Source organism: Vicugna pacos, chromosome 19 (assembly GCF_048564905.1).
Source record: "Vicugna pacos chromosome 19, VicPac4, whole genome shotgun sequence".
NCBI classification, from domain to species: Eukaryota; Metazoa; Chordata; class Mammalia; order Artiodactyla; family Camelidae; genus Vicugna; species Vicugna pacos.
In genome coordinates, this window is record NC_133005.1 from 8,458,187 (window position 1) to 8,484,752 (window position 26,566).

At 41.0% G+C, this 26,566-nt stretch overlaps 1 protein-coding gene across 1 annotated transcript in view; it reads left to right on the top strand.

Moving 5' to 3' along the window:
• Window positions 1–22,926, top strand: part of TASP1 (taspase 1) — a 257,097-nt gene extending 234,171 nt beyond the window's left edge. The window contains exon 14 of the mRNA XM_072943775.1: window positions 22,271–22,926. Coding sequence (XP_072799876.1) covers window positions 22,271–22,321 — 51 coding nt within the window. The 3' untranslated portion in view covers window positions 22,322–22,926. The remainder of the gene's footprint in view (window positions 1–22,270) is intronic.
• The last annotated feature ends 3,640 nt before the right edge of the window (window positions 22,927–26,566 follow it).

Below are 26,566 nucleotides of genomic sequence, written 5' to 3' on the forward strand. Positions count from 1 at the left end.
TATAATAGATAAACAAGTTAATACTGTATATTCAAAATCTTGTGGTAACTTATGGTGAGAAAACATATGAAAATGAATATGTGTATGTTCATGTATGACTGAAACATTATGCTGTACACCAGAAATTGACACAACATTGTAAACTGGCTATACTTCAATAAAATTATATATATAAAACAAAAAAGTTGTGATATATTTATACAATGGATTACTACTCAGCCATAAAAAAGAATAGAATAATGCCATTTGCAGCAACATGGATGGACCTAGAGATTGTCATTCTAAATGAAGTAAGCCAGAAAGAGAAAGAAAAATACCATATGATATTACTCAAATGTAGAATCTAAAAAAAAAGGGAAAAAAACCAGGACACTAATGAACTCATCTACAAAACAGAAACAGATTCACAGACATAGTAAACAATATTATGGTTACTGGGGGAAGGAGGTGGAAAGGCATAAATTTGGGAGTTTGTCTTCTTTATAGCATGGGGAACTATATTCAATATCTTGTAATAAACTTTAAGGAAAAAGAATATGAAAACAAATATATGTATATATATGCATGACTGGGGCATTGTGCTGTACACCAGAAATTGACACATTATCACTGACTATACTTCAATTAAAAAATAAAAATAAAAATTTTAAAAAGGATTAAAATCATGCAAAATATGTTCTCTGATTACAACAAAGTTAAAAATTCATAAGAGAAAGAAATTGCATAAATTTATCAATATATGGTCAATTTTTTTAGCATAACCACAATAACCTAGCCATATTGTTACATCTAAATCATTTAATAATAATTCTTTCCTATCATTAAAAGGCTATTAAAAGTTCAAATTTCCAGTTGTTTTGTGTATTAGTTTGCTAGGGCTGCCATAACAAAGTACCACAGACTGAATGACAAACAACAGAAATTTATTCTCTCACAGTTCTAGAAGTTAGGAGTCTGAGATCAATGTGTTAGCAGGGTTGATATCTTCTGAGTTCTCTCAAGTTGACTTAAAGGTGTCTGTCTTCTCTGTCTTCCTCTCTGAGTATCTGTGTCCTAAACTCCTCTTCTTATAAGGATACCAGTCATACTGGATTGGAGCCCTTGCACATGACCTTGTTTTACCTTAGTCAACTCTTTAAAGGCTACCTGTGATATTTGGCTAGAGTAGATCAGAGATTGTCTAAAAGTTTCTTGTTTGGCTAGGCTGTCCCTTTTCAAGTCCATTGGAACTGAGAGAACAGACTTTTCCTGGGGCTCATTTTGTGTGTTTATTGGTGTTCCTAGGTTGCTGGCATCTCCAATACCCAGCGTGGACACATCAGGCAAAATGAATACTCAAACTCATTGCTATGTTGTTCCTCAGGATACAAGGTCCCTAACTGGTTTGACTTCTTTTTTTCACCTTTCCAGATTTCCCTTCCTCCCTTCCTTCCTTCCTTCCTCCTTCCTTCCTTCCTTCCTTCCTTCCTTCCTTCCTTCCTTCCTTCCTCCCTCCCTCCCTCCCTTCCTTCCTTCCTTCCTCCCTTCCTTCCTTCCTTCCTTCCTTCTTTCCTTCCTTCCTTCCTCCCTTCCTTCCTTCCTTCCTTCCTTCCTTTCTTCCTTCCTTCCTTCCTTCCTTCCTTCCTTCCTCTGTCTCTGTCTCTCTCTCTTTCTCTCTGTCTCTCTCTCTCTCTTTCTTTATTTTTTAAAATAGGTAATGCCCCATTATTTTTAGCTGTACTCAGTGGAAGGAATAGAGGAAAGTATCTTTCCAGAATCAGCAGTGCTGATTTTTATTATAGAAGCATTTATTTGGAAACTGAACATTTCACTAGTTAACTTGATTCTCTGGGCTTTGAACTTGACAATAGCCATCATCTGAGTCACTGATATGATTGGCATTACACATCCTTTTGGACAATAAGCTTGTTTTTAACTACCTACCTATTATTTTTCTAGCTGATTCACTTAAAAGACACTGTGGGAAATTATGACACAGCTATTTCATGAAAAAAATTTCTAGGTGAGAGTTGACTACTACATTTACTGCTGACCATAGACTGATCTGTGCACCATCTCTGCTCAACCCTAAACAATAAAGATAATATCACTCAGGCTATTTTTTACATGCAACATACCCTTGAAAATCATGCCTCGGTTCTCCCACTTTCTCTTTTTCAGCTACCTGAAATCTTTTTTGGGCGTCAACATTGCTACAAATACAAACGCAATTGAACTTACACTTCATGAATTAGTTACAGGGACCCTGAACATGTTTATATTAATTACAGTTTGTCATCAAAGTGAAAAAAATATAATTGCAAAATTCCTTGAATGCACAAGTTCTGGAGGCTACACCTCCTGTGAGCCCACAGACTCCAATTTGAGAAACTTAAGGCTGGACTATTTTCAGATCTAACTGGTTAGCGAGAAGAGTTGCTAATGTACTGCTAGCTAGCCTGCAGGCTGTTAAAACACTGGAGCACTGGGTTGGGGGAGGGCACAGGCAGGCACCATCCGGCTGGGGTAAGAATGGTGATGACAATAAGTTCATTCTCTGTATCTCTGTATCATTCATTGACAGTCCTCCTCCATACCCCTGGACACTATCATTTTCAATGTGATCTGGCTGATTTCCAGCTACCAGTGTCTGCATCTCTGTGCTCCACAGTTTTCTCCAAAACTACGTGTTGCTTGCCAGAAACGCTAGGGAATTAACACTTCCTGGAGCAGCCCTCAACTGATGACTCTCAGGAGTTGGGTTATTTGTCCTCACTCTGCAGTGGGATATCATTGAGGACTGTGTTTGCACCATTTCCCAGAATGTCCATTTGGTATTTCCACGTCTGCTATTGGATGCCTCCCCTTCCTGGTTTCATATCCCCACTATCAGCGTTTCCTGTACCTCCCTAATAAAGTCCTTGCCCTCAGATTCTTATCTCAGGGTTTAGTTTATAAAGTGCTTTTACTTACGATACCTCATTTGACCCATACAACAATTCCAGTAGGTAGGAAGTTATATTAATCAAGACCCATGATAGATGGTGAGCCCCATATCCTGTTCTGTTCTTTCATGTGGCCCAAGAATAGCACCTGGCACATTGCAGATGCTCAATAAATATTTGATGAATAAGGTAAGAAACTGATGCTCCTTTAAAGTAATTTGATCAAATTGCCAGTGAGAGCCGGGACTCAAATGCTGACCTTTTGACTCCAAGCACAGTGCTCTCTCCACTCTCCACACAGATTCCTGTTCCTAACCCTCCTAACCCTCAGATCATGGTTTATAGAAGAACTTAAAGTTTATTTAAATATGCCAGTATCATCAGCCAGCTCTAAACCATAGCGATGTCAGTGTTTTCAGGGTTGGTAGAATTGATATGTTGGTGAAAATATTTAAGATATTTATGGCTTGAATTGCCAAGTTGACTTGTTGATATCACACAGACATGTGGGGTCACATCATTCCCACGGTGGTCAGCTGGAGTAGCAGAGCCCCATAAAACAGAGGCAACTAGTCTTTCTCAGCTGCAAGATAGTTAAACACATCCTAGCCCGGCCTTGTTTTTACATTCTCCTCAGCAGCAGTGTGAACATCTTAAAGTCACTTTGCTGGGAGGAACCTCATTCTTTAACATTCTAATTTGGGCTTTAAAAAATTATTTTATACCTCTTTTAAGCATTCTAATGAGTTCTGTAATAAATGGAATTTTGTAGGTAAAACCATATTCAGAGGTATGAACAAAGAAAAAAGCTCCATTGCAGTTAGCTGTTAAGATTAGATACTGACTCATTAATCAATTTTTACTTGAATCATGCATCTTCCCCCCAAATGAATGGTTAGTCTGTGAAACCATTTGGATTCCCAAGAACTGCTTTCCCTAAACTCCTTAAAGTCATCAGGCACATTAAAGGATATCCAATTTCATTGGGCTAAGCTGAGTGATCGCAATTCATCAAGGCATGAAAAGTCTGTCCAGCCTTGTGGAATATCATTAAATGGTTCAAGGACGTTTCTAATCTTAATGATGGCCAAGGGGGAACAACTATTATGATGATGAATGGGAATGAAAATCTGGAGAAAGTTCAAGGCATATTATACTTACAAAGACTAATACATGTTGTTTATCTAAATCATCCAACTGATTAAAGAAACACACAAAGCCCAAGACAGTTAAAAGCAGAGAACCAAATAGGGTTTGACCTACCCTGGTATATTTATCGCTGACCATGTCATGCATGTAAAATGGATTGCTCCACAAAGATGCTGTGTATATAAATCGGGAGGGTCTTTTGAGGCTGATGTTGAGTAATACAGGCCGTCCAGTTTATTGCCTGGCTAAATATTTATATAAAATGAGTTCATTGATGGTGGGGAAGCCTTCATAAAAGGAGTCTTTCAATGTTTCTAACTGATTAGCTACAATGCCCACGGCTGAGCAAGAGCTTGGTGGTGGTAACTTTGGTACTTCCACTCTTGAAACCAATTTCTGAGCTGCTCAGTGTTTTTAATCCCTGACCTGAGTTAGACTTTGTGTGTGTGTAAAGCCAAGTAAGGAGATACCATCTTGGTTCTAGGAGCAGTTCAGAGTCTGCAAGGAAAGGGGAAATGCTTTTTGGTAAACACTTAGAAGAAGATGGTTCTTTGGGGCCATCTCTTGTTGGGAGAACACATCTATTAAATGCACAGTTATTAGCACAGCTCAGTCAACGCTGGGTTAAATGAGGGAAGACTCATTTCACATCATAAAGACCAGAGAATAAATCTCTTATGCCGGGGGACTTTGTTTTGGCTGACCTTTCCCTGGGCAGGAGGAGGGAAAATCAACCACCTAGGTGGTTGGGAGGATGTTGGGCCGTGGTCCAAAGACTTAATCATAGTAAATATCTTTTCAGTAGTTCTGGGAGAGGTAAGTTGTTGGGCTGAAAATTATTAGTGCAGCCATTGCTTAAAGGATTGTTTAAAGATAAGCTGGAGTAGCAGACGACTTAGAATTAAAGACTCCCTTCACTTGAAATCTGATACATCCCATACTTCTGGTTTTCCTCATCCCTCCCTAGTTCCTCTTTCTCTGTATACTTTCATGGTTTCTCTTCACTTCCTGCTTTCTGAACATTGATGGTCTCAGGGCTTGGTTCTCCAGCCTTCTTGTCTCCATAGATGATCTTATTGAGTCTGATGGCTTTAAATATCATACCTCCCAAATCTCCAGCATGAACTGCATCTGAACTCAAGACTACCAACTGGACATCTCCACTATATCAAATAAAGTAGTTTCATAATATGTCAAAAGAGAACCCTTAGTTTCTATCTCTCCATCCCCTGAGCCCAGCCTGCTCTTCCCTCAAAATTTACCATTTCAGTTGATGTTCTCATTTACTTAGTCGCTCCTGTTAAAAATACAGAGGCTGTCTGTGAGTCCTATTTTTAACTCACCTCCACAAAATATATTCTGAACCCTACCCAGCATGAGGCGTAGGCTGACTTAGAAAGTTGCATTCTAATTTGGTCTTGGGAGATGTAGTAGGTAGGGCATCTGATGAACAACAGACCACTCCAGGTCACGTCACATTCTTTTTGCTTTTGCACATTTCAGTGGAGATACCAAATTGGCCCATCTCAGGGGTCAGCTATGTAGACTTCAAATCCTGGGTCTTTGTTTTCAAAACTAGGAGTTTCAGTCCAGATCTCTTAAGCCCACAGGCAGGAACACAGGGTAAACTCTTGTACGCCAAGTGGACTTTTGTTATCTGTCCATCTTTGGTCACTGCAGGCACAGAAGATGTGAGAAGAATTGACCAAATCAGCATTTGCCCTCCCCCAGTAGTCATGGCTCTATTCATTTCCATCTCCTGGTATCTCTTCCTCCCTAAGGAATTGTCTCCCTTCTTAACCTCATTTCCCTCTTCTGCTCACTGTTGTTGAGAAGCCATGGCCTGTCCTCCACAGACCCCTAGACTTTTGCATAGTTCTTGCTTCATTTTTTTGTAGTCAAATATTTTATAACAAAGAAATGGAATTCTTTCTTTAAATGATGATGAAAAATGTTTTCTTCTTATTATATCACTTGTATGTGGAATCTGTATCACTCATATGTGGAATCTAAGAAGAGAAAAAAAGAAAAAGGAAGACACTATGAACTCACCTACAAAACAGAAACAGACTTGCAGACATAGTAAACAATCTTATGGTTACTGGGGGAATGGGGATGGGAAGGGATAAATTTGGGAGTTCGAGATTTGCAGATATTAACTACTATATATAAAACAGATTAAAAAACAAATTTCTTCTATATAGAACAGGGAACTGTATTCAATATCTTGTAAAAACTTTTAATGAAAAAGAATATGAAAATGAATATATGTATATATATGTTTAAGACTGTGATATTATGCTGTACACCAGAAATTGACACAGTGTAACTGACTATACTTCAATTTTTTAAAAAAATCAATAATTTAAAAATAAATTTTCAGTTTTTAAATACATTTTTTTTAGAAAAGAGAACATTCACAATAGAAATAAACAGTGTGAAACATCTAGGAGTAAATCTAATAAAACTGTGTAGAACAACAACAAAGAAGGAGCAATTCTACTAAAGATGTTCATCTCTAGTCTTTGTGTTTACATCTCTCTTGGGTAAGCACACATAGTTATGTATTTAAAAAGCCGTATTCATGTAGGCTTAGTTCTGATAGTTAAGGCAGCTCCTCAGTCCCAAAACCCAGAGTCCTAAGACTGAGCGTAGGAAGGCAGATGGCTTCTCTGACCTTTGCGTGCTAAGTGAAGAGAGGATGTTTGTAACTGCTCGCACCGTTGACTGTTAAATCTGGAAAACTGTGGGCATGCCTGGGGGACTAACTCCTGCTTTCCCACCTCTTGACTAGAAGCCGTAAAACCTTTTTATTGAAAATAGTGACATCTCAGCAGCAAGTCCTGAAATTAAGATATGGATTTGTGATGCTTCTCCCTTTTTGTCCTTCCCCTGACTTTATTTTTTGATTTGTGGTTGCTTTATAAGACAAAACGCTAGCTTCCTTGTCAAAAATCCAGTGGGAATGAGGAGTGGAAGGAAGCACCAACAGCATGTTAGTGCAACAGCTACGTGAGGAATGGTGAGATCTCAGTAGGACTCGTTGGGAATGGAGAAGCTTGTTGACCAAGATAAATAGGACTGGGAAGTTAGGAGGAAGCAGAGCAGAAAGAGTTACACAGAGGCAGTTAAGCGCAGTTAAGTTACGTTGTCATTTCCCTACCAATCAGATCCCTAGTTAAATCATGAACCATTCAGCTGGTTGAAATGGAAGACAGAGCCAGTCCATAAAGCATTCCAAAGGCACCATCACCATCACGTCACACATAATTTGTGACCAAGGCTTGAACACCCGTGTAGGAGGAAGCAAGCTGGGGCTTGAGCAATTCCTCAGCCACATGTATAGCAGGCAAAGGGTGTGGGAGACTTTCTGGCCATGGAAAGTAAACATCTCACCTCCAAAAGGGTACAGTCTTGCAAACATCGTGAAACAAAGACTTAGTATTGTGAGCTGAGCCAAGAATTTCCCAAAAGGGAAGGTGGAGCTTGGGCACAGCTTTCCTTCTCTTCCCCTGTGTAATATCGTCACATCATCTGGGGGTAACGTGTGCAGAAGGGAGCCTTTAGAAAGCCAGCTGGGCTACAATTTATGGTTCCCCTCAGCAACTAAATCTTCGCTCTCTGTTCTAGAGCCCAGCAACTATAATTGCTCTCTCCCCTTCTAAAAGTTATTTTTTTCCACAAAATATATGGATGTAATTTTAAAATTAAATAATATGCTCCCAAATAGCAGAGGCCTTCCCCCTTCCTACCCCCAAGTCCTGCTGCCCAAGACCCACTTTTGTCTCTTTCAACTGTTTCTTCAGGTGCTTATCCGTTTGCATATCCTCTTTCTAGATTTATTTGTTTTAAACTCTGTGTGCTGACTCCTGCTGTGTTAAAGACACAATACCTTTATATAGTTCCTCCCCCTTTTCTGTCTCCCTATTCTCATAATTACACCACAATTTTTAGCTAAGTCAATTGTCATTGTTTATATTAGTATGATTGGCAAATATGGTTTACCTTCTAAGTATGGTTCAGTTTTTCCCATCAGATTTACTGATGTTCATTGATATTTTTTTCCAAAAGCTCAAACATATCTGATAATATCTCTATTCTTCTTTTTTTTCTCTGAAGACTTCCTGCCAGACCCCTCTCTTCTTCAGTTTTGATACAGTCTTTGGGACTGCTGCACAGTTGTCATTCTGGAATTCTTCTTCACTGTCACCCTTTCCAGATCCCCTGTTTCTAGAGGCCCATGTCTTCTACTTTCTTGGTCCACTCTCGTCTTCTGTAGGATAATCTCTAGTTTTCTAAGAACGGGCACAGGGAGGCATTTATTTTCTAGTTCAGGGATGTGTCTGAAATGTCTTCCTTCTCCCTCATACAATTATTTATTATTTGGCTGTATACAGGTTCCTGGTTGAAACTCAACTCCTTCATTTCTGTGAGCACACATACTGCTGTGACTAGTCCAATGTGAAGTTCGTTTCCAATCCTTTGTAAGTGAGAACCCTCTCCTCGCTCTGGGATAGTTTTTAGGATTTCTGTTTATTTTGATGAGCTCCAGAAGACTGGTCACTCAGTGGCATTTTTGAATTTCAAGGTACATTCTTCAATTATGGAATTTTTATTTTATTACTTATTTGATAATTACCTTCCCTCTCTTTTCTCTAAGTCTCTGGAATATCTATTATTGGGACTTGGATCTCCTAGATTGATTCCCCAGGATACTTATCACTCTTTAAGAAAAATCTTTTTTGATCTATTCTACTTCCTAAAAATTGTCATCTACTTTGTTTTCCAAATATTCTACTAATTAAAACAAATGTTAACCATCTTCATTTAAATGTATAAGAGTTCTTTCCTATAATGCATTCTCGATGAGTACACGTGTAGTACATTTTGGATTTCTCATTATTCTACATAGTCCTGTTTTCTGCATCCACACAAGCTCTGGAACACAACACAGCAATTCCAGTGTTCTGTAACTGCACTGCTCAGCACGGTAGCTGGAGCCATATTTGACTGTTTAAAGTTAAAATCATTAAAAAACAGCTCAGTGTCACGCACTAGTCACATTTCAAATACTTTCTAGTCACATGTGACTAGTGGTTATAGTACTGGATATCACAGACGTAAACACTTTCATTACCAAACATTCTCTTAGATACCACTGTTCTATGGTTACACATATAAGGGAAATGTAACTCTATATTAGTTTCAGGTACACAACATAAGAATTTTTGTATTGTACAGAGCCTACTTTTAAATTAAAAAATCATTTTAAAAGATTTTTTTTAAATTAACATACTGTAAAACTGACATTCTTGTGTGTGTACAGTTCTGAACTTTAGCACAAGCACAGGTAAAGGTAACCATTACCACAATCATGATGCAGAACAGTTTTATACCCTCCCCCAAATTCCCTCATGCTACTCCTTTGGAGGCAAATGCTCTCACCCACCCCCACCTCAGCCAAATAACCACTAATCTATTGTCTGTTCCTGTTGTTTTACCTTTTCAAGAACAGAGCATAGATGGCATCATATAATATGTAATCTTTCGAGACTGGCTTCTTTCACACATCTTACTGTCTTTAAGATGCATCCAATTTGTTGCATGTACCATCTTCAGTGCTGAATAGTGTTTCAGTATATGGTTGCACCAGTTTGCTTTGTTGTTCACAGATGTCCACTGAAGGACATCTTGGTTATTTCCAGGTTTTGGAGTTTATGAATAACTCTGCTAAAATACTTGTGATCAAGTTTCTGTGTGAATATGTTTTTACTTCTCTAAGGTGAATATTCAGGAGTAGGTTTGCTGTGGCATATATTAAGTCTATGTTTAATTTTATAAAAAACTTCCAAACAGCATCTCAGAGTGGCTACGCTATTTTACATTCCCAGCAGCACTGTGTTCAGTAGCTCTGCATCTTTGTCAGCACTTGATATTGGCTTTTTTTTTTTGCCATTCTAATACATATATTTATTTTGGGTTTAATTTGCAATTCATACATATAAAAAATATTGAAGTATAGTCAGTTTACAATGTTGTGTCAGTTTCTGTATATAGCACAATACTTCAGTCATACAGGAACATACATATATTTGTTTTCATATTCTCTTCCACTGTAAGTTCCTACAAGATATTGAATATAGTTCCTTGTGCTATACAGTGTAAACTTGTTGCTTATCTATTTTTTGTATATTAGCATCTACAAATCTTGAACTCCCAATTTCTCCTTCCCACCTCCTTCCCCTTTCATCCATGTTGCAGCAGATGGCATTATTTTAGTTCTTTTTTATGGCTGAGTAGTATTCCATCATGTAAATACACTACAATTCTTTATCCAGTCATCTGTTGATGGACATTTAGGTTGTTTCCATGTCTTGGCTACTGTATATAGTGCTGGTATGAACATTGGGGTGCAAGTGTCTTTTTGAATTAAGTTTCCCTCTGGATATATGCCCAGGAGTCAGATTGCTAGATCATAAGATTTTTAATTTTTTAGTTTTTTAAGGAATCTCCATACTGTTTTCCATAATGGCTGCACCAAACTACATTTCCACCAACAGTGTAGGAGAGTTTCCTTTTCTCCACACCCTCTCCAGCATTTATCATTCATGGACTTTTTAATGATGGCCATTCTAACTGGTGGGAGGTGATACCTCATTGTAGTTTGATTTGCATTTCTCTGATAATTAGTGACATTGAACATTTTCTCATGTGCCTATTGGCCATTTGTATGTCTTCATTGGAGAATTGCTTGTTTAAATCTTCTGCCCATTTTTGTATTAGATTGTTTTATTTTTATTTTTAAGTTGTATGAGCTATTTATATATTCTGGAAATTAAGCCCCTGTCAGTCTCATTTTTACATATATTTCTCCCATTCCATAGGCTGTCTTTTTGTTTAGCTTATGGTTTATTTTGCTGTGCAAAAGCTTATAAGTTTAATTAGGTCCAATTTGTTTATTTTTGCTCTTATTTCTATTGCCTGGGTAGAGTGCCGTAGGAGAACATTGCTGAGATTTATGTCAGATAATGTTTTGCCTATGTTTTCTTCTAAGAGGTTTATAGTGCTTTGTCATATGTTTAAGTCTTTAAGTCATTTTGAGTTTATTTTTGTGTATGATGTGAGGGAGTATTCTAACTTCATTGATTTACATACAGCTGTCCAATACCATTTGCTGAAGAGACTGTCAAATCTCCTTTGTCAAAGATTAACTGACCAAAAGTTTGTGGGTTTATTTCTGGGCTCTCTAGTCTGTTCCATTGATTCATGTGTCTTTTTTTTTTTTTTTTTACTAATACCATGCTATTTTGATTACTGTAGCTCTGTAGCATTTTCTGTAGTCTGGGAGGGTTATTCCTCCAGTTTCATTATTTTTCTTTGATATTGTTTCGGTAATTCTGGGTCTTTTGTGATTCCATATAAACTTTAGGATTATTTGTTCTAATTCTGTGAAGAATGTCCTGGGTAATTTGATAGAGATCACATTAAATCTGTAGATTGCTTTGGATAGTTTGGCCATTTTAACAATATTAATTCTTCCAATCCAAGATCATAGGGTATCTTTCCATTTCTTTAAGTCATCTTTAATTTCCTTAGTCAATGTTTTGTAGTTCTCCACATACAGGTCTTTCAATTCCTTGGTCAGATTTATTCCAAAGTATTTTATTTTTGTTTTTGATGCAATTTTAAAAGGGATTGTTTCTTCGTTTTCCTTTTCTGACATTTCATTATTAGTATAAAGAAATGCCACTGATTTCTGTCTGTCAATCTGGTATCCTACTACCTTGCTGAATTCTTTTATTAGCTATAGTATTCTTTTATTTTTGTGTGGAGCCTTTAGGATTTTCTATATATAGTATCATGTCATCTGCATATAATCAAATTTTTACTTCTTCTCTTCCAATTTGGATCCCTTTTATTTCTTTTTCTTGTCTAATTGCTGTGGCTAGGACTTCTAATACTATATTGACTGAAAATGGTGACAGTGGGCATCCTTGTCTTGTTCCAGATTTTAGGGGAAGGCTTTCAACTTTTCAGCATTGAGTATTATGCTGGCTGTAGGTTTGTCATAAATAGCTTTCATTATGTTGAGATATGTTCCCTCTATACCCACTTTGGTAAGAGTTTTTTTTAAATCATAAATGAGTGTTGAATTTTATCAAATGCTTTTTCTGCATCTATTGAGATGATCATGTGGTTTTTGTCCTTTCTTGTGTTGATGTGGTGTATCATGTTGATTGATTTCTGTATGTTGAGCCATCCTTGTGTCCCTGGAATGAATCCAGCCTGTTAATGGTGTGTTATCTTTTTTATGTGGTGTTGGTTTCTGTTTGGTAATATTTTGTTGAGGATTTTTGCATCTATGTTCATCAATGATATTGGCCTATAGCTTTCTTTTTCGGTAGTGTCTCTGTCTGGTTTTGGTATCAGGGTGACGGTGTTTTCACAGAATGAGTTTGGGAGTATTCCCTCCTCTTCAGTCTTTTAGAAGAGTTTAAGAAGGATTGATATGAGCTCTTCTTTGTATGGTTGATAGAATTCCCCAGTGAAGTCTTCTGGTCCTGGACTTTTGTTTGCAGGAAAGTTTTTTATTGCTGATTCTATTTCACTTGTGGTGATTGGCCTGTTCAAATGATCTATTTCAAATTGATTCAGTTTTGGTGGACTGTATGTTTCTAGAAACTTGTCCATTTCTTCTAAATTGTCCAATTTATTGCCATATAGTTGTTCATTGTATCCTGTTATGATTTTTTATGTTTCTGTGGTGTAGGTTGTAATTTCTCCCTTTTCATTTCTTATTTTGTTTATTTGTGTGCTGTCTCTTTTCTTCTTGGAGAGCCTGGCCTGAGGGTTGTTAATTTTGTTTGGTCTTTCAAAAACCCAGCTCCTGGTTTGATTGATTTTTTCTATTTGTTTAAATCTCTTTTTTATTTATTTCCTCCCTGATCTTTCTAATTTCTTTCCTTCTGCCGACTTTAGGTTTTGTTTGTTTTTGTTTTTCTAATTCTTTTAGGTGACAGGTTAGGTGTTTATTTGAGATTGTTCTTATTTTTTGAGAAAGGCCTGTATTGCTATGAGCTTCCCTCTTAGGACTACTTTTGCTGCATCTCATAGATTTTGTGTGGTTGTGTTTTCATGGTCATTTGTCTCAAGGTATTTTTTAATTTCATCTTTGATTTCATCATTGAACCATTGATTTTTAGTAGCATGTTGTTTAGTCTCCATACTGTTGTTTTTTTCTCATTTGTTTTTCTGTAGTTGATTTCTAGTTTCATGCCATTGTGGTCAGAGAAGATGCTTGAAATAATGTCTATCCTCTTAAATTTGTTGAGGCTTCTTTGGTACTAGAGCATGTGATCTATCCTAGAAAGTGTTTCATGAGCACTTGAAAAGGATGTATATTCTGTTTTGAGGGGATGTAAAGTCCTGAAAATATCAACCATGTCCCACTGTACTATTGTGTCATTTAGTATTTCCACTGCCTTACTGATTTTCTGACTGGAAGATCTGTCCAATGATATTAGTGGGATGTTAAAGCATCCTATTAATATTGTATTCCCATCAATTTCTCCCTTTATATCTGTTAGTATTTGCTGTATATATTTAGATGCTCCTTTATTGGGTGCATATACGTTAATGAGTGTAATAGCCTCATCTTGTATTGCTCTTTTGATCAGTATATAATGTCCTTTTTTTATCTTTCTTTATGGCCTTTGTTTTAAAGTCTATTTTGTCTGATAGGAGTATTGCTACTCCCACTTTTTTGTCATTTCTATTTGCATAAAATACCTTTTCCCATGCTGTCACTTTCAATCTATATGTGTTCTTCACTCTAAAGTGGGTCTCTCATAGGCAGCATATTGTAGGCTTTTGTTTTATTATCCAATCTGCCACTCTGTGTGTTTTGAGTGGAGCATTTAGTCCACTGACATTTATAGTAATTATTGATAGATATGTGTTTATTGCCATTTTGAACTTTGTTTTCCAGTTGACTTGATATTTCATCTTTGTTCCTTTCTTTTCCTTTTTGTGGTTTGATAATTTTCTTTTGTATTATCTTGGTTTCTTTTTGTTTTTTGTGACTCTGTTGTATACTTTTGACTTGTGTTTACCCTGTTTTTCAAGTATGTTAACCCCTTACTATATCCATTTGCTTTAGACTGATAGTCATGTAGGCTCAAACACATCCTATAAAGAATGAAGGAAAAAAAGAGAAAAAAATAAGAGAAAAAAAATCTATATTTTCTTGCTCCCCTCTTCCACCTATTATTATTTTGATATTCTTTATTTTTATTTTTCTACATCCTCATTTTTATTCTCTTGCAATTCATTGTAGTTATCACATTTCCAACTATGATTTTCTCATTTCTATAGCTTCCTATTTCTTTTCTATTTAGAGTATTTCAGTATTTCTTTTAGGATAGGTTTAGTATTGCTGAATTCTTTTAGTTTTTGCTTGTCTGTGAAATTCTTTATCTCTCCTACTCTGAAGAATAGTCTTGCTGTATAAAGTACCCTGGGTTGCAGCTTTTTCTCATTCAGGACTTTGAATATATCTTGCCATTCCCTTCTGGCCAGCATTGTTGTGTAGAGAAATCAGTTGAAAGCCTTATGAGGGTTCCCTTGTAACTAATTCTTTGTTTTTCTCTTCTTGCCTGTAGAATCCTTTCTTCATCTTGTAACTTTGGCCATCTTAATTATGATATGTCTTGGTGTAGGTCTGTTTGGGTTCTTCTTGTTTGGGACCCACTGTGCCTCTTGTACTTGGATAACTATTTCCTTCTTTAGGTTTGGAAATTTTTCAGTCATGATTTCTTCAAATACCTTTTCAATTCCCTCTTCTCTTTCCTTTCCTTCTGGGACCCTTATTATGTGTAGGTTGGCATGCTTTATATTATCCCATAGGTCCCTTATGTTGCTTTCATTGGTTTTTATTTGCTTTTCTGTCTGCTGTTCTGATTGAGTGACCTCTGTTATCCTGTCTTCTAAGTCACTAATTCATTCCTCTGCATTATCTAGTCTGCTTTTGATTGTCTTTAGCTTAGCTCTTATCTCAGCAATTGAGTTTTCTGTTTTTAACTGGCTCTTCTTTATAGTTTCAATTTCCTTTTTAAAGTATTTTCTGTCTCTATTCACAGTCTCTTTTAGTTCTTTTAGTGCATTGATCATTCCCTTTTTGAAGTTATGACCTAGTAGACTATTGAGGTCTATGTAATTGATCATTCTTTCAGGAGATTTTTCTTGTTCTTTTAATTGGGAGTGGTTCCTCTGTTTCTTCATTTTAGTTATATTTCTCTGGTTCTATGGATTTAGGAGTATCATTTATCTACTGTGGTCTTGAAAAGCTGTTTTTTTTTTTTTTTTGGTTTGTGTTTATTTAAAGCGGGAGTGTTCCTGTGTAGACTGGGTGCATCTAATAAGTTTGTTATTGATGTTCTTAGTATAGAAGGTTGCCACATCTGTCTTCCATGAGTGTTGGCTCTTATCCCTTTGATTGGCAGTGTTGTGGTGATCAGAGTCTGCCCTGGTTGTTGTTGTTGAGCTGGGATTCCTTTTTCATTCTGTGATTCTCACAGCCTTGACAGGGACCAAGTCTGCTCCTCTGTTCTTTTGCTGGAATAGAGGCTTCTAGTCCCGTTTCTGAGCTGCAGCATGTGGTAGGCAGGGCTGGATTGCTTCAGCTGGGAAAGAGAGTAGGCAGGAGGTGTCCAGAGAGAAGTGCCCTGTGTGGTGTTGCCTGTCTCTTGTTATGGAGGCTTACAAAGTATTCTTTGTTGATGCTGCCTTTGTCCTCACCTTAGCTGTGAGAATGTCAGCCACCTATTCTGGTGTCCCCCAGGTTCTGAGCCCCAGGAACCACCAGTGCAGATCCATCATTGTCAGGTGCTAGGAACCACCGTAGCATGTGTGCTGTTACACAGCTGAATCTGTGGTGCACCAAAGGGTCAGGGCAGACCCCAGCCCCACCTTCACATATGACCCAGTATGCCAGCCTGTTGTAAATACCCATACTCGCCCCCACTGTGAGTTAGAACTCTGCTCACTGCCTGTTCCAGAGAGAGCAAATCCACTCTCTATGCCTGCGGCTGTAAACAAATCTCAGTCCAGCCTGCGAAGTTGCCAGGCAGCTGGGTATGGATTCAGCTTTAGCCCCGCCTCTTCACAGCAGTGATGGCTATGACCAAGCCCCACTTCTCTTCTCGTGAGAACACACCAACAATGGAGTCAAGTGGAGAAAGTGGCTATGGCGTGCCTGAGTTGTGACACTCCCCCACTACACACACCAACAGTGGTGCTTTTTTTGGGAGTCCCAGGCTATTCTGTTCTACACACACCCCCAGCCAGAATTCCACCACTCTCCAGTCCCCTGAGGCTGTCTCTGTGAAGGGGACCACAGCCCCCTGCCTGGGCTCCTCACCCATCTCCAGCAGCCAGTCCCAACTCATACCTGCCAGCTTGTCTAAGGCTGTGGATCACAGGGACCCTCTGTGGCAGTTACCCTTAGTTCTGTCTGCCAAGCAGTTGCCACTTTCTCCTCGGAGTTTTGGAAGCTCCTCTTCTGTCCCCACCGACCTTCTGGCTTGAGAGGGGGCATCCCAGCTTGAGGGTGCCTTTCTTTCTTTGCCACTCCCTCCCTACAGGACCAGTCCTGCACTGATTTTTTTTCTTTTTTTTTCTTACCAGCTTTTGTGAGAATCCTCCGTATTTCAAAATGAGAGACACTCTGCCAGATTTCAATAGGTGTTCAGTGTGATTCAGTGGGTTTGCAGATGTAATTCTTGGTGTATTTGTGGGAGAGGGTGAGCTGTGAGTCTCTCTACTCCACCATCTTGGCTCCTCCTTCAATTTGCAATTCCTTAAAGGCTAATTATATTTTGCTTCTTTTCATGTGCTTATTTACCATCTTTATATCTTTTTTGGAGAAGTTCAATTTTTTTGCCTATTTTAAAATCAGGTTGTTTATTTTCTTACTGTTGAGTTTTGAGATTTGTTTATATTCTAGTTATAAGTTGTTTGTCAGATATGTGATTTGCAAATACATCTCCCAGTCTGTGGCTTGCTTTTTATTCTCTGAATAGTATCTGTTACAGGGCAGAATTTCCAATTTTGATGGTTCTGATTACTGTTGCTTTATAATAAATCTTCAAATTGGATAGGGTGATTTCTCCAATTTTATTATTATTTTTTGAAATTACTTTGACCATTCTAATTGCTTTTCCATATACATTTTAGAGCCAGTGTACTATATCTACAAAAGAAAATCCTAAGGGGGTTGAGATTGGAATTTAGTAAAATGCTTAGATCATTTTGGGGTGAAATTAACATCTTAACTATGTTGAGTCTTTCAATCCATAAATGTGGTATACCTCTCCATTTACTTAGATCTTCCTTGAGTTCTTTCATTAATGTTTTATAATTTCTATCATACAGATTTTGCACATTTTCAAGATTTCTACATCATAATGTTATTTTTTGAAGCTATTATAAATTATATCTTTTAAAATTTTGATTTCTAATTGTTTACTACTAATACACAGAAATACAATTTATTTTTAAATGTTGATTATGCATTTTATGTTCCATTTTATGTACCTGTGATCATTCACAAGTATCCTGTAACCTTGATAAACTCATTTATTAGTTCTAGGAGCTTTTGGGGCAGATTCCTTGCAAATTTCTACATAGATTATCATCTTATATGTGAATGGGCAGAGCCTTCTTTCTAATGTCAGGGTTTTGGTGACAATATACTCAGAGATCAGATAAAAATTTCAAGTGTCATAAAACAAAGCTGGAGTTTTTGATCTCCTTCTTTTTCACTTCTGTCTTCCTGATTTAAACTCCTTCTGGATTATCTGCATGCTTTCCCTCCCACTCCCCTAATCATATTTTCATATAAATACTCTCCCAATGAAATGGTGTTATGGCAAGAGTGGTTTTAGTGACATGGTCTTTGTAAAACATTAACTATTCTAAAAGCAAAATCAACTTTCCTAGGTGGTCTCAGAACCTTTAACTTCATACCCAGCAGCCCCCTCAAATAAGTTATTCCACTGAGTTACTTGGTGGTAAATGTTGCATCTTTAACACCAGTGATGATAAAATTGAACTGGAGCCAGGCATACCTGTTGTCCAGATGCCTCCTCAGGGACTTCTGATAAAGGGATGGAGAAGCATCAGTCCCAGGACTGAGACAGCCTGGGGAGCCACGGAGGAAGGGGGCCGATGGTTCTGGCTCCTCCAAAGGCCCCTGGAACCAAACCACAGCTGGTGTCTTCCAGACAAAGTGGTTCCATCATTTGTTTATAGAAAAATGGTCCTCCCACCACCGGCTGACCCTTTAAGGATGTTTCCAACAGCTTAGCCCACACAAATGACAGGCTGAAGTTAACTGTACCACTCTAATTGAGGACTGCCAAAAATACCAACACGCAGGAGGTGGCACTTGGGTCCCAAATTGTCCTAGAGAATAAGAAGGAAGATGAGAAAAATATTCCCCGTGGGCTGCCTTAGCTTACATGCATTATGTCATTAATTTGGCGGCAAAACAGGAAACAACACCATGCTCAGAGCCAAAAATAAAGCCCAGGCGCCATGTCCAGAAGTCCTAAAGACAAGATGAAGGGAGTTTTTAATTAGGACCGACCACCATAATAAACCTATGGAGACAGAACTGCATGCTCCCTGGCACACACTACCCCACCCATCCAGCAGGGTCAGTAGCTAGAAATGCACTTTGAGTGGAAAGAATAAAAAAGCCAATGTGAAATCCATTAGGCCCTAGCAATGCGTTGACTTGCCAAGTTTTTTCACTAGTAATGCACAGCTGTGAGAAGACTATCACACCCAACGTCTCCACCTCTCAGGCGCTGTTTATGTTCCAGAGGGGCTTCCAAGGAGCACACAGAGCTGTTAGCAAAAGCCCGGTTTTATTTTCTTCAATAAATACTCACCAAGATGTGGCCACGCCTGAACTTTGTGCTACAGCCACTTTATCTTTTTTCTATCTTTTCCAGCTTTATTGAGATATAATTGACGTAACATTGTGTACAATATGATGATTTGAAATGTATATACACTGCAAAATAATTATCATAAGACATTCAAGTGTTCTTGGTGATGTTGAGGCAGATATAACCCATCCACCCACCCACCATTACCAGGCATCTACCACATTCCAGATACTGGTCTAGGTGCTTAGAACACAAAGTGGTACAAAATGTAGACATCCCTGCCCTAAGAAGTTCATAGTCTTGGCAACCTTTTTTCAGAAGCCATATTGTTCTTTCCATCATTCATTTATTCAATAAATCCTAGTTGTGATATTATCTTAAATTTTATTTTTTTAATTATCTTAAAATTTATTTTTTTAACACTTCTTTTTTCTTCTTTTTTTGAAGGGGTAAGTAATTAGGTTTATTTATTTATTTTTAGAGAAGGTACTAGGGATTGAACCCAGGACCTTGTGCATGTTAAGTATGTGCTCTACCACCTGAGCTATAGCCTCCCCTAGTCTTAAATTTTAAAGAAACTTTTTTCCCCTTATGATTAAAGCAACATAGAGATACTGTAGAAAAACAAGAGGATACAGGAAATAGTAGACAAGTTGTTGTTAGCACTTTTATACGTGCCCTTAAGACCAAGGTTTTCCAACATTGGCACTATCCACCTGTGGGGAGGACAATTTTTCAGGGTGGGTGGCATCCTGTGCACTGTGGGGTGTTTAGCAGCATCCCCGGCCCCTGCCCTCTACCTCCTAGATGCCAGTAGCATAGCAACTCCCTTTCTACTCATCACTCCTGTTGGAACACCTCAAAATGACTCCAGATGTGGCCTGTCTCCCAGGCTCTCACTGACTTAGGCCATTCCAAGCTTGGGGTGGGGTTTGTTGACTGAATTCTGCCATTCACCCTTTTCCCCTCTGGGAGTCTAGATGACACTTATAAACACAGGGAATTGAGCCAAATGGAATAAAAGTTAACTACTTTATTCATTACCCAAATTGAGGTAACTGGACCTCATGTAAGCTGGACTGGTTTCACTCATCCAAATCTAAGAAGCTGGGACTGGAAAGAAGAGGCCTGGCTGGGCCTGGCTGGGGCAGGACATGAGCCTCTGGGAGGGAGCAGGTCTGAGAGGCCAGGAAATGGGGAGGTTCTGTCATAGAGTTTTGAGGCAGAATGACCTGCATCTACTTGTATGCCCATTTGGCCAACTGAGATGAGCCTCTCTCTCTAGGTTGGAGGGTCAGTGCCAAGGCTGGGCACTGCCCCTTTAGCTCTGCTGAGAAAGCCATGGAATTGGAGGGACCTCCTGTTTTATGAGTCAAGGCAGGAATGCAGGGAGTGGGGGCTGGGGAAACAGGTAAAGAAGGGCTCAGATATGTAGTTTCCTTTCTGTAAATATAGAAATACACAGACACAGTTTAAGCAAAAACAGTGTCATACTCTACAGAGTGTTTTATAGCCTTCCTGGTGTCACACTGTACCTACTCTTTTTAATCCTTTTCAGTTAACGTATCAGCACTTCTCCTGTTAAATTATTTAAGACGTAATTTTAAATGGCTGCCTACTGCTTGCTTGTACATAATGTTTTTAACCAATTCATTTTCACCTTTGATGCTTGTTGTTTTCAAATTTCTTCTAATATGAAAACACTTGGGCATCTAAGACAGCACATTTATCCCTGATCATTGCCTATAGGCAGATTATTAGATATAGAAGCATCGATTCAAATGGTGTGCATTGCAATATCCTCCTGGAAGGGGACCCCAAATTATATGTAGCTGAGATAACTGGGCCATAAATGAAGAAAAGGCAACTTAACAGATGCACTGCATATCTTTCTAGCTTCTCTGAAGTCCAGATGATTGCTTAAGTCTGGGGCCCCCAGTTTCAAAGGCTTGAGCCCTGGATGTGGGTTTTGCTGCCCCCCCCACTTCCCCTAGCAGCCAACAGCTCTGATGTCCCCGGAAAGACTCTGGTCTTCCCTCCTTGGGCACCAGACTCCTTGTGCACCACGTGTGCTTTGTTACTGTCGCCGTGCTGTGCACAGAACCCTGTTGTCTTCTGGATTTAACACCCCTGATGAGGTTAGATGCATTTTCATTGGCTGTAATCTCAACTGGAGAAGGCTGTTGTCTATTGTAAATGTTTGTAATTTTCTGTATATCATGATATTTTGCCATCTTAGGAAAATTGTTCTGATTTTCTCCCCTGGGCTAGCCAGTTCTTAGAGGTGGCAGAAGACTGTCTTAGAGGTGGCAAAAGACTGGGCCGGGAACATGCCCTTGATACGCAAACTCACCATTCCAGGTTACACCTACTCCACCTGGCCCCGGCACCCCAGGAGGCAGCATTCCTCTGCCGTAATCATCCCAGGGCAGTGCCAGGTGCCAGGCAACTAGGGACCACCCTTAAAGCCCAAAGCCTGCCAAAAAAACCTCAGACTAGCCAATCCTAAAGAGTCCTGCCCTGCCCTGTCTTGCCTTTCCAGAGGACTCCCCAGTAAAGGCCATGACCTGAATGTCCCCCTCACTCCTGTCTTCTGCCTCCTGACCCCTCTAGTGTCTTTCCCACACGGCCCTGCATGGATGCCGTGCCTCCTGTCTCCAGGATCCCTGCGTATAATAAACCTTGGCTTTTTCCGAGCCTCTCTTCTGCCTCCTGTTGTGGCTAACCCTGCTGCCCATCTCAGAGAAGAATATACAACGGCATGGTTCAGGCTTTATGAAGCAGATTCCCAAGGCTTCCTGGGGATGAGTTATCAATCTTCCAAGAATCCAGGCAGTGACATTTTTCTGTTGTGTTTCCAGCCTGAGGATCCCATAAGGAAGAGCTGCTGGGATTCACCCACACACTCCCTTAAAGTGACCTTTAACCAGGGTGGTTGTTAAACACTAGAACCAGTGAAATACTGTCTGGAAATCAAAAGCTCACTTTGTTCTAGGAGACTTTTTGTATCTTTTTTCTTCATCTTTCTCTTCCCCAACTTCAACATGACCCCAAAAAGCGCCGTCTGAGTTGCGAAGCAGGAGACAGCCCGACTGCCAAGCTCAATATTTGTGTTTGGAAGCGTGGCCCCCGGCAAACAGTAGTTGCCCTTGAGCTGCCTCCAAGGTCTCTCTTAGCCAGTGTGTTGGCCAAACACTCCTGCTCTTCATTTTTTTGTCCTTTTTTGTTTGTTTGTTTGTTTAGGTTTGGAAGGGAGCTGAGTGTCTTCAGGGGAAGCGATGGACTACGCACTGAGGAGGCTATGGCCGTGATGGGGCTCAGTCCCCAGAGTCCGGCTGTACATCCCCAGCTGCCCCTTCTAACCTCTGGTGGAGTCAGGAAAAGCCTCTGGGTTTGTGGAAACAGTGGAACCAATGGGGTTGGCACAGCCAACAAAAGCCCAGTGTTCCACCCACTCTGAATCCAGTGCCCAGGTCCATCTTCCAGAGACACTGATGGCTGTGTTCTGCGAAGCACCGGCCTTGTGTCACCGACCAGGAGAGAAGGCGCATGCGAGACCTCCCTCTTGCAAAACGCAGAGCCGCCAGAGAGCAGGGCCAGAGCCCTGATGTTGGATCTAGCAGGGTGTTTGGTCAGGGAGGCCATTCATCTTTCTCCCGGCGCCCCATGGAGGTCAAGGACGCTTCAGGTTCTGTCCGGGAAGGATGAGGAGGGCAGGGTCAGCCCTTGGACGATGCCTCTGGAACGCTCCTGGCACCCCTGCCACCGTTGGTAACTCCAGGGCCCAGAGGCCTCACCAGTCTCAAAGTGCAGCTGAAGTGGAGAAAAAGCCAGCCAACAGAATTCCCTACATTCTGATTATGGCTCTTAAATGGAGAAACAAACAAAAGACCCCTACATGCATGCAAATAAACAGAAATACAAATAAAAATGTGAGCTGCAGCTTCTTTATTTTCTGTCATGTGCTTATACTGTCTTTCTAATTAGAAAAGATAGAAAGGAAACAATTCAAAAATTTTCACCAGGTTTTCAAAGGTAGAATCAGGGCAGAGTGCAGGCATCCAGCCCGGTGAATGTGTGGAAACATGCTCGAGCCTGGGGAGGTGCTACATGGGGGGAGGTGGGGGGCACCACTTTGACCCGACTTGCTTACCTGTCGGATAAGGCCTGATCTCCTTACATGGATTCGAGGAGCAGTGGAATCTTGGAAGACTCAGGCCTCTACTGTGCCTCAAGCCAAAGAAATCCTGGAGGTGGCTGGGGCTGTTTTCTGGGCCTGCTGTGGCCCATTAATCATGTCAGCTGCTGAGAGAGCCTGGAGGGGGTGAAGGCAGGGCAAGCATAGATGGGGAGGGGCTTGTGGTGCATGAAGACAAGGCCCTGTGGAGACAGGAGGAGAATAAAAGATGCCAGAGAAATTTGTCTCAAGGGACAACTTCAATCACACTTGATACTGACCCCATGGGATCACATTTTCTTCTCAGGAGATTGGATGTTTCCAAGGGTAGCCAGGAGATTGTTGAAAGAATAAAGCTTTCATTCCAGAAACCCGCCCCTGGACACAGAGATATCTACTGGCAGATCTTTCTGTGAAATCTTGTGGATCTCTGCATTTAAGTGAAGAATCTCCCCATCTCTTCTCTCCCAGCTTCCCTTCCCATCACGTAGACACTAACTCTTTCCTTTGCCTCCACTAACTTGGATTAACTTTTCAAAGGTTTTTTAACCCTTTTATCAGGATCTGAAAAGTCTAAATCTAAATATTGTGTTGAAGGAAACTTTGGGTTTGGGGATCCTGTCTGGGCAGGTATGTGTGTGTATTCCAGACGCCGTAGACCTGAGGGCATCCCCAATAGCCCCACCCCTCGGGCCTGGAGTTTAAGACCACGGGTACTTCCCGGCCTTCTTAGGTCCTGCTTCTTTCTCCCAGGACGGAATTCCTGTTCGTGTCACACAACTAAAAAGCCCATTGGGTACCTGAAAAGAGGATTCTCTTTTTTGATTTTCTTAATTCTTATTTTCTATTGAAGTGTAGTCAATTTACAATGTTAGTTTCAGGTGTACAGCAAACAGTTCAATTATATATATATAATTGAATATATATATATATATATATATATATATATATATATATATATATTTTCAGATTCTTTTCCATTACAGCTCATTACATGAAATTGAGTACAGTTCCCTGTGCTATGCAGTAGGTCCTTGGTGTTTATGTTTTTATGTAGAGAATACTCTTTAAAAAACAAAGAAAGATGGCATCAGCCTGGGGTTGAGCAGTTGAGAAAAGGGAGGAGGAAGACATCCCCAAGCAGAAGGGCTGTCGCTAAGTGGGTGATGCTATAGAAGTGTGCAAAGCTTGTGGACGAGGCTCACCCAGCTCTTGTGGCGGCTCCGAGGCAGGGCTGCCCAGTTAAGGCCTGGGAATCCTCCTGGCTTCTGGACCCTATTTGTTGGGGTCCCTAGTGTCTTTCTTCCTCCAGGCTGGCTGCAGCCGTCTGCCAGGAGATCTGGGCAGGTGCTCAGCAAACGGGAGTCACAGGTGAAAGGAAAGAGCATAAGTGGGAGGAGGGGGAATTGCAATTCACAGAGACCTGGGAGAGCAAGAAAGCCTGATGGGGGCCCCGCATCCCAGAACAGGAGTGGGCCATCCTCAGATCAGGAGGACTTCCCCACTCTGGAGGGCAGGAAATGAGTTGCTTGGCCCAGATCCGCGGCCCCACTCGATGCAGGGGGAAATGCACAGGAATAAAGTGGATGCTTTCTTTAGTTTGTGCCCTGGTCCAGGCATGGTTTGGGGCACCTCCTTGGTTTTGGGATTTGGAAACTTTCCTGCGGGTGAGAACTGAACTTAGCCTTGTCTCCAGAGCCAGAAAATTTGGGCAGTAAAGCCCAGCAGGGCCGCTTCCCGGAGCGACCCGGTGCCTCTGCGGGTGCTGAGGAGCCTCTGATCTCCGGAGAGTGGAGGCCAAGGTGGCGGTGGTTTGTTTTGGTGGAGGTCCTGGCTTCCCCACCTGGCCTCCGAGCAGATCTGACACTGGCCTCTCACTGGGCTCATTTAATACTTACGTGTGGATGGGGACAGTGGCAGTGGAATTTCTCATTTTGCCCACTCACGCAGGAATGGCACCACGCAGGACTCTGCCCGAGGTAAAGAGGCCAGGGAAAGAACATTTGCCCCCACCGTCCGGGACCCTTCCCTGACTCTGCAGCAGCTCAGCTGTGTTGCTGCAGAGAAGGCCCTGTTCTTTGAGGCTCTGCCAGCAAAATGCATGTGAGCAATTTTCCCCTCTTCTTGAGATATTCCTTCCTGCGTCTTTGCAGTCACAACCTCTAGCTTCTCCTTTTCCAGGGCCCAGATGGTGAGAAGTGATCGGAGCTGGGTGTACACCCACCCCCAACCTGCCCACACCCAATGTGCCATCAGGAGGACCCCGTCAGGAGCATGCGACCCCCCTCATCCTCCTGCAAAGGGCCCCGTGGGTGATTTCATCAAAGGGACATTCCAAGGTCTTCTGCAACCTTTCGATCACTTGTGAAATTGTCACTTGTGCAATCTCCAAGCTTGAAAGCAGAGGAGGCAAGAGCCGGGTATTGTCATCTGAGGGCCGTGAGTGCCACAGAGATTCATTGGGCTGGGCATGCCTTAGACCAGCTGGCGAGGTGAACATCTCCCTGTAACCCGAGGAAGGGCTGGGGATAACAAGATTTTGACCTGCAAACGCCTGGCTGTGAGGCAACTCCAAGCACCTCAGAAGGACACCATCATCTTTTTCCTTTGAAAGGGTGGCCTCCAGTGCCCCAGGAACCTGTCTCAGTCCCTGCTGACTCTGGCCTCACCAGGTTCCAGGACCTCTGACCACAGAGCAATGCTGCGTCACGGCTCATCTTAATGAAGAAGGCAGACAGAGCTGACCCTTTCTCCCTCTTGAAAGAAACATCCTGGAAATAGCTAAAAGTCAAAACAAACACAGAAACAAACAACTTGTCCAGACCTGCAATCTGTGTCCCACTGGAAAAACATTCTGGGTTTTGGAGGCAGAGAAAACTTGAGCAGGACAGCCCACATTTGTGGCTCCAGAAAACTTGCCAAGTCTGGTCACCGATGGTTAAAATGGCCACGTATGCTTCCTGACTTTGTACGCGACTTTGCAGTTCCTCTCCTCCTGGGGTGGGGTCTGTTTCCACACCCGCTGAGTCTGGGCTGGCCTGTGACTTGCTTCGACGAATAGAATGTGGTAGATGTGAGCATGTGCCAGCTGTGAGCGTGTGGGCCTCAGGGGTGCTGCACACTTTCTCTTGGTCTCTTGTGACCACCCTGTGATCAGGGCCCAGCCAGCCTGCTGGAAGATGAGAGACACAGGGCTCGCCACCTGCAGCTATCGCCCCCGACATGACTGCATTCCTTCTAGAACAGCCGGCCCCCAGCGGACCCCTCATCCCACGCTGGATCACAGACAAGTGGGAGGGTCTAGTCGAGCCAGCCTAGATAAGAAGCATCCAACTCACTGAAGAATTTTGAAAAATAATAAA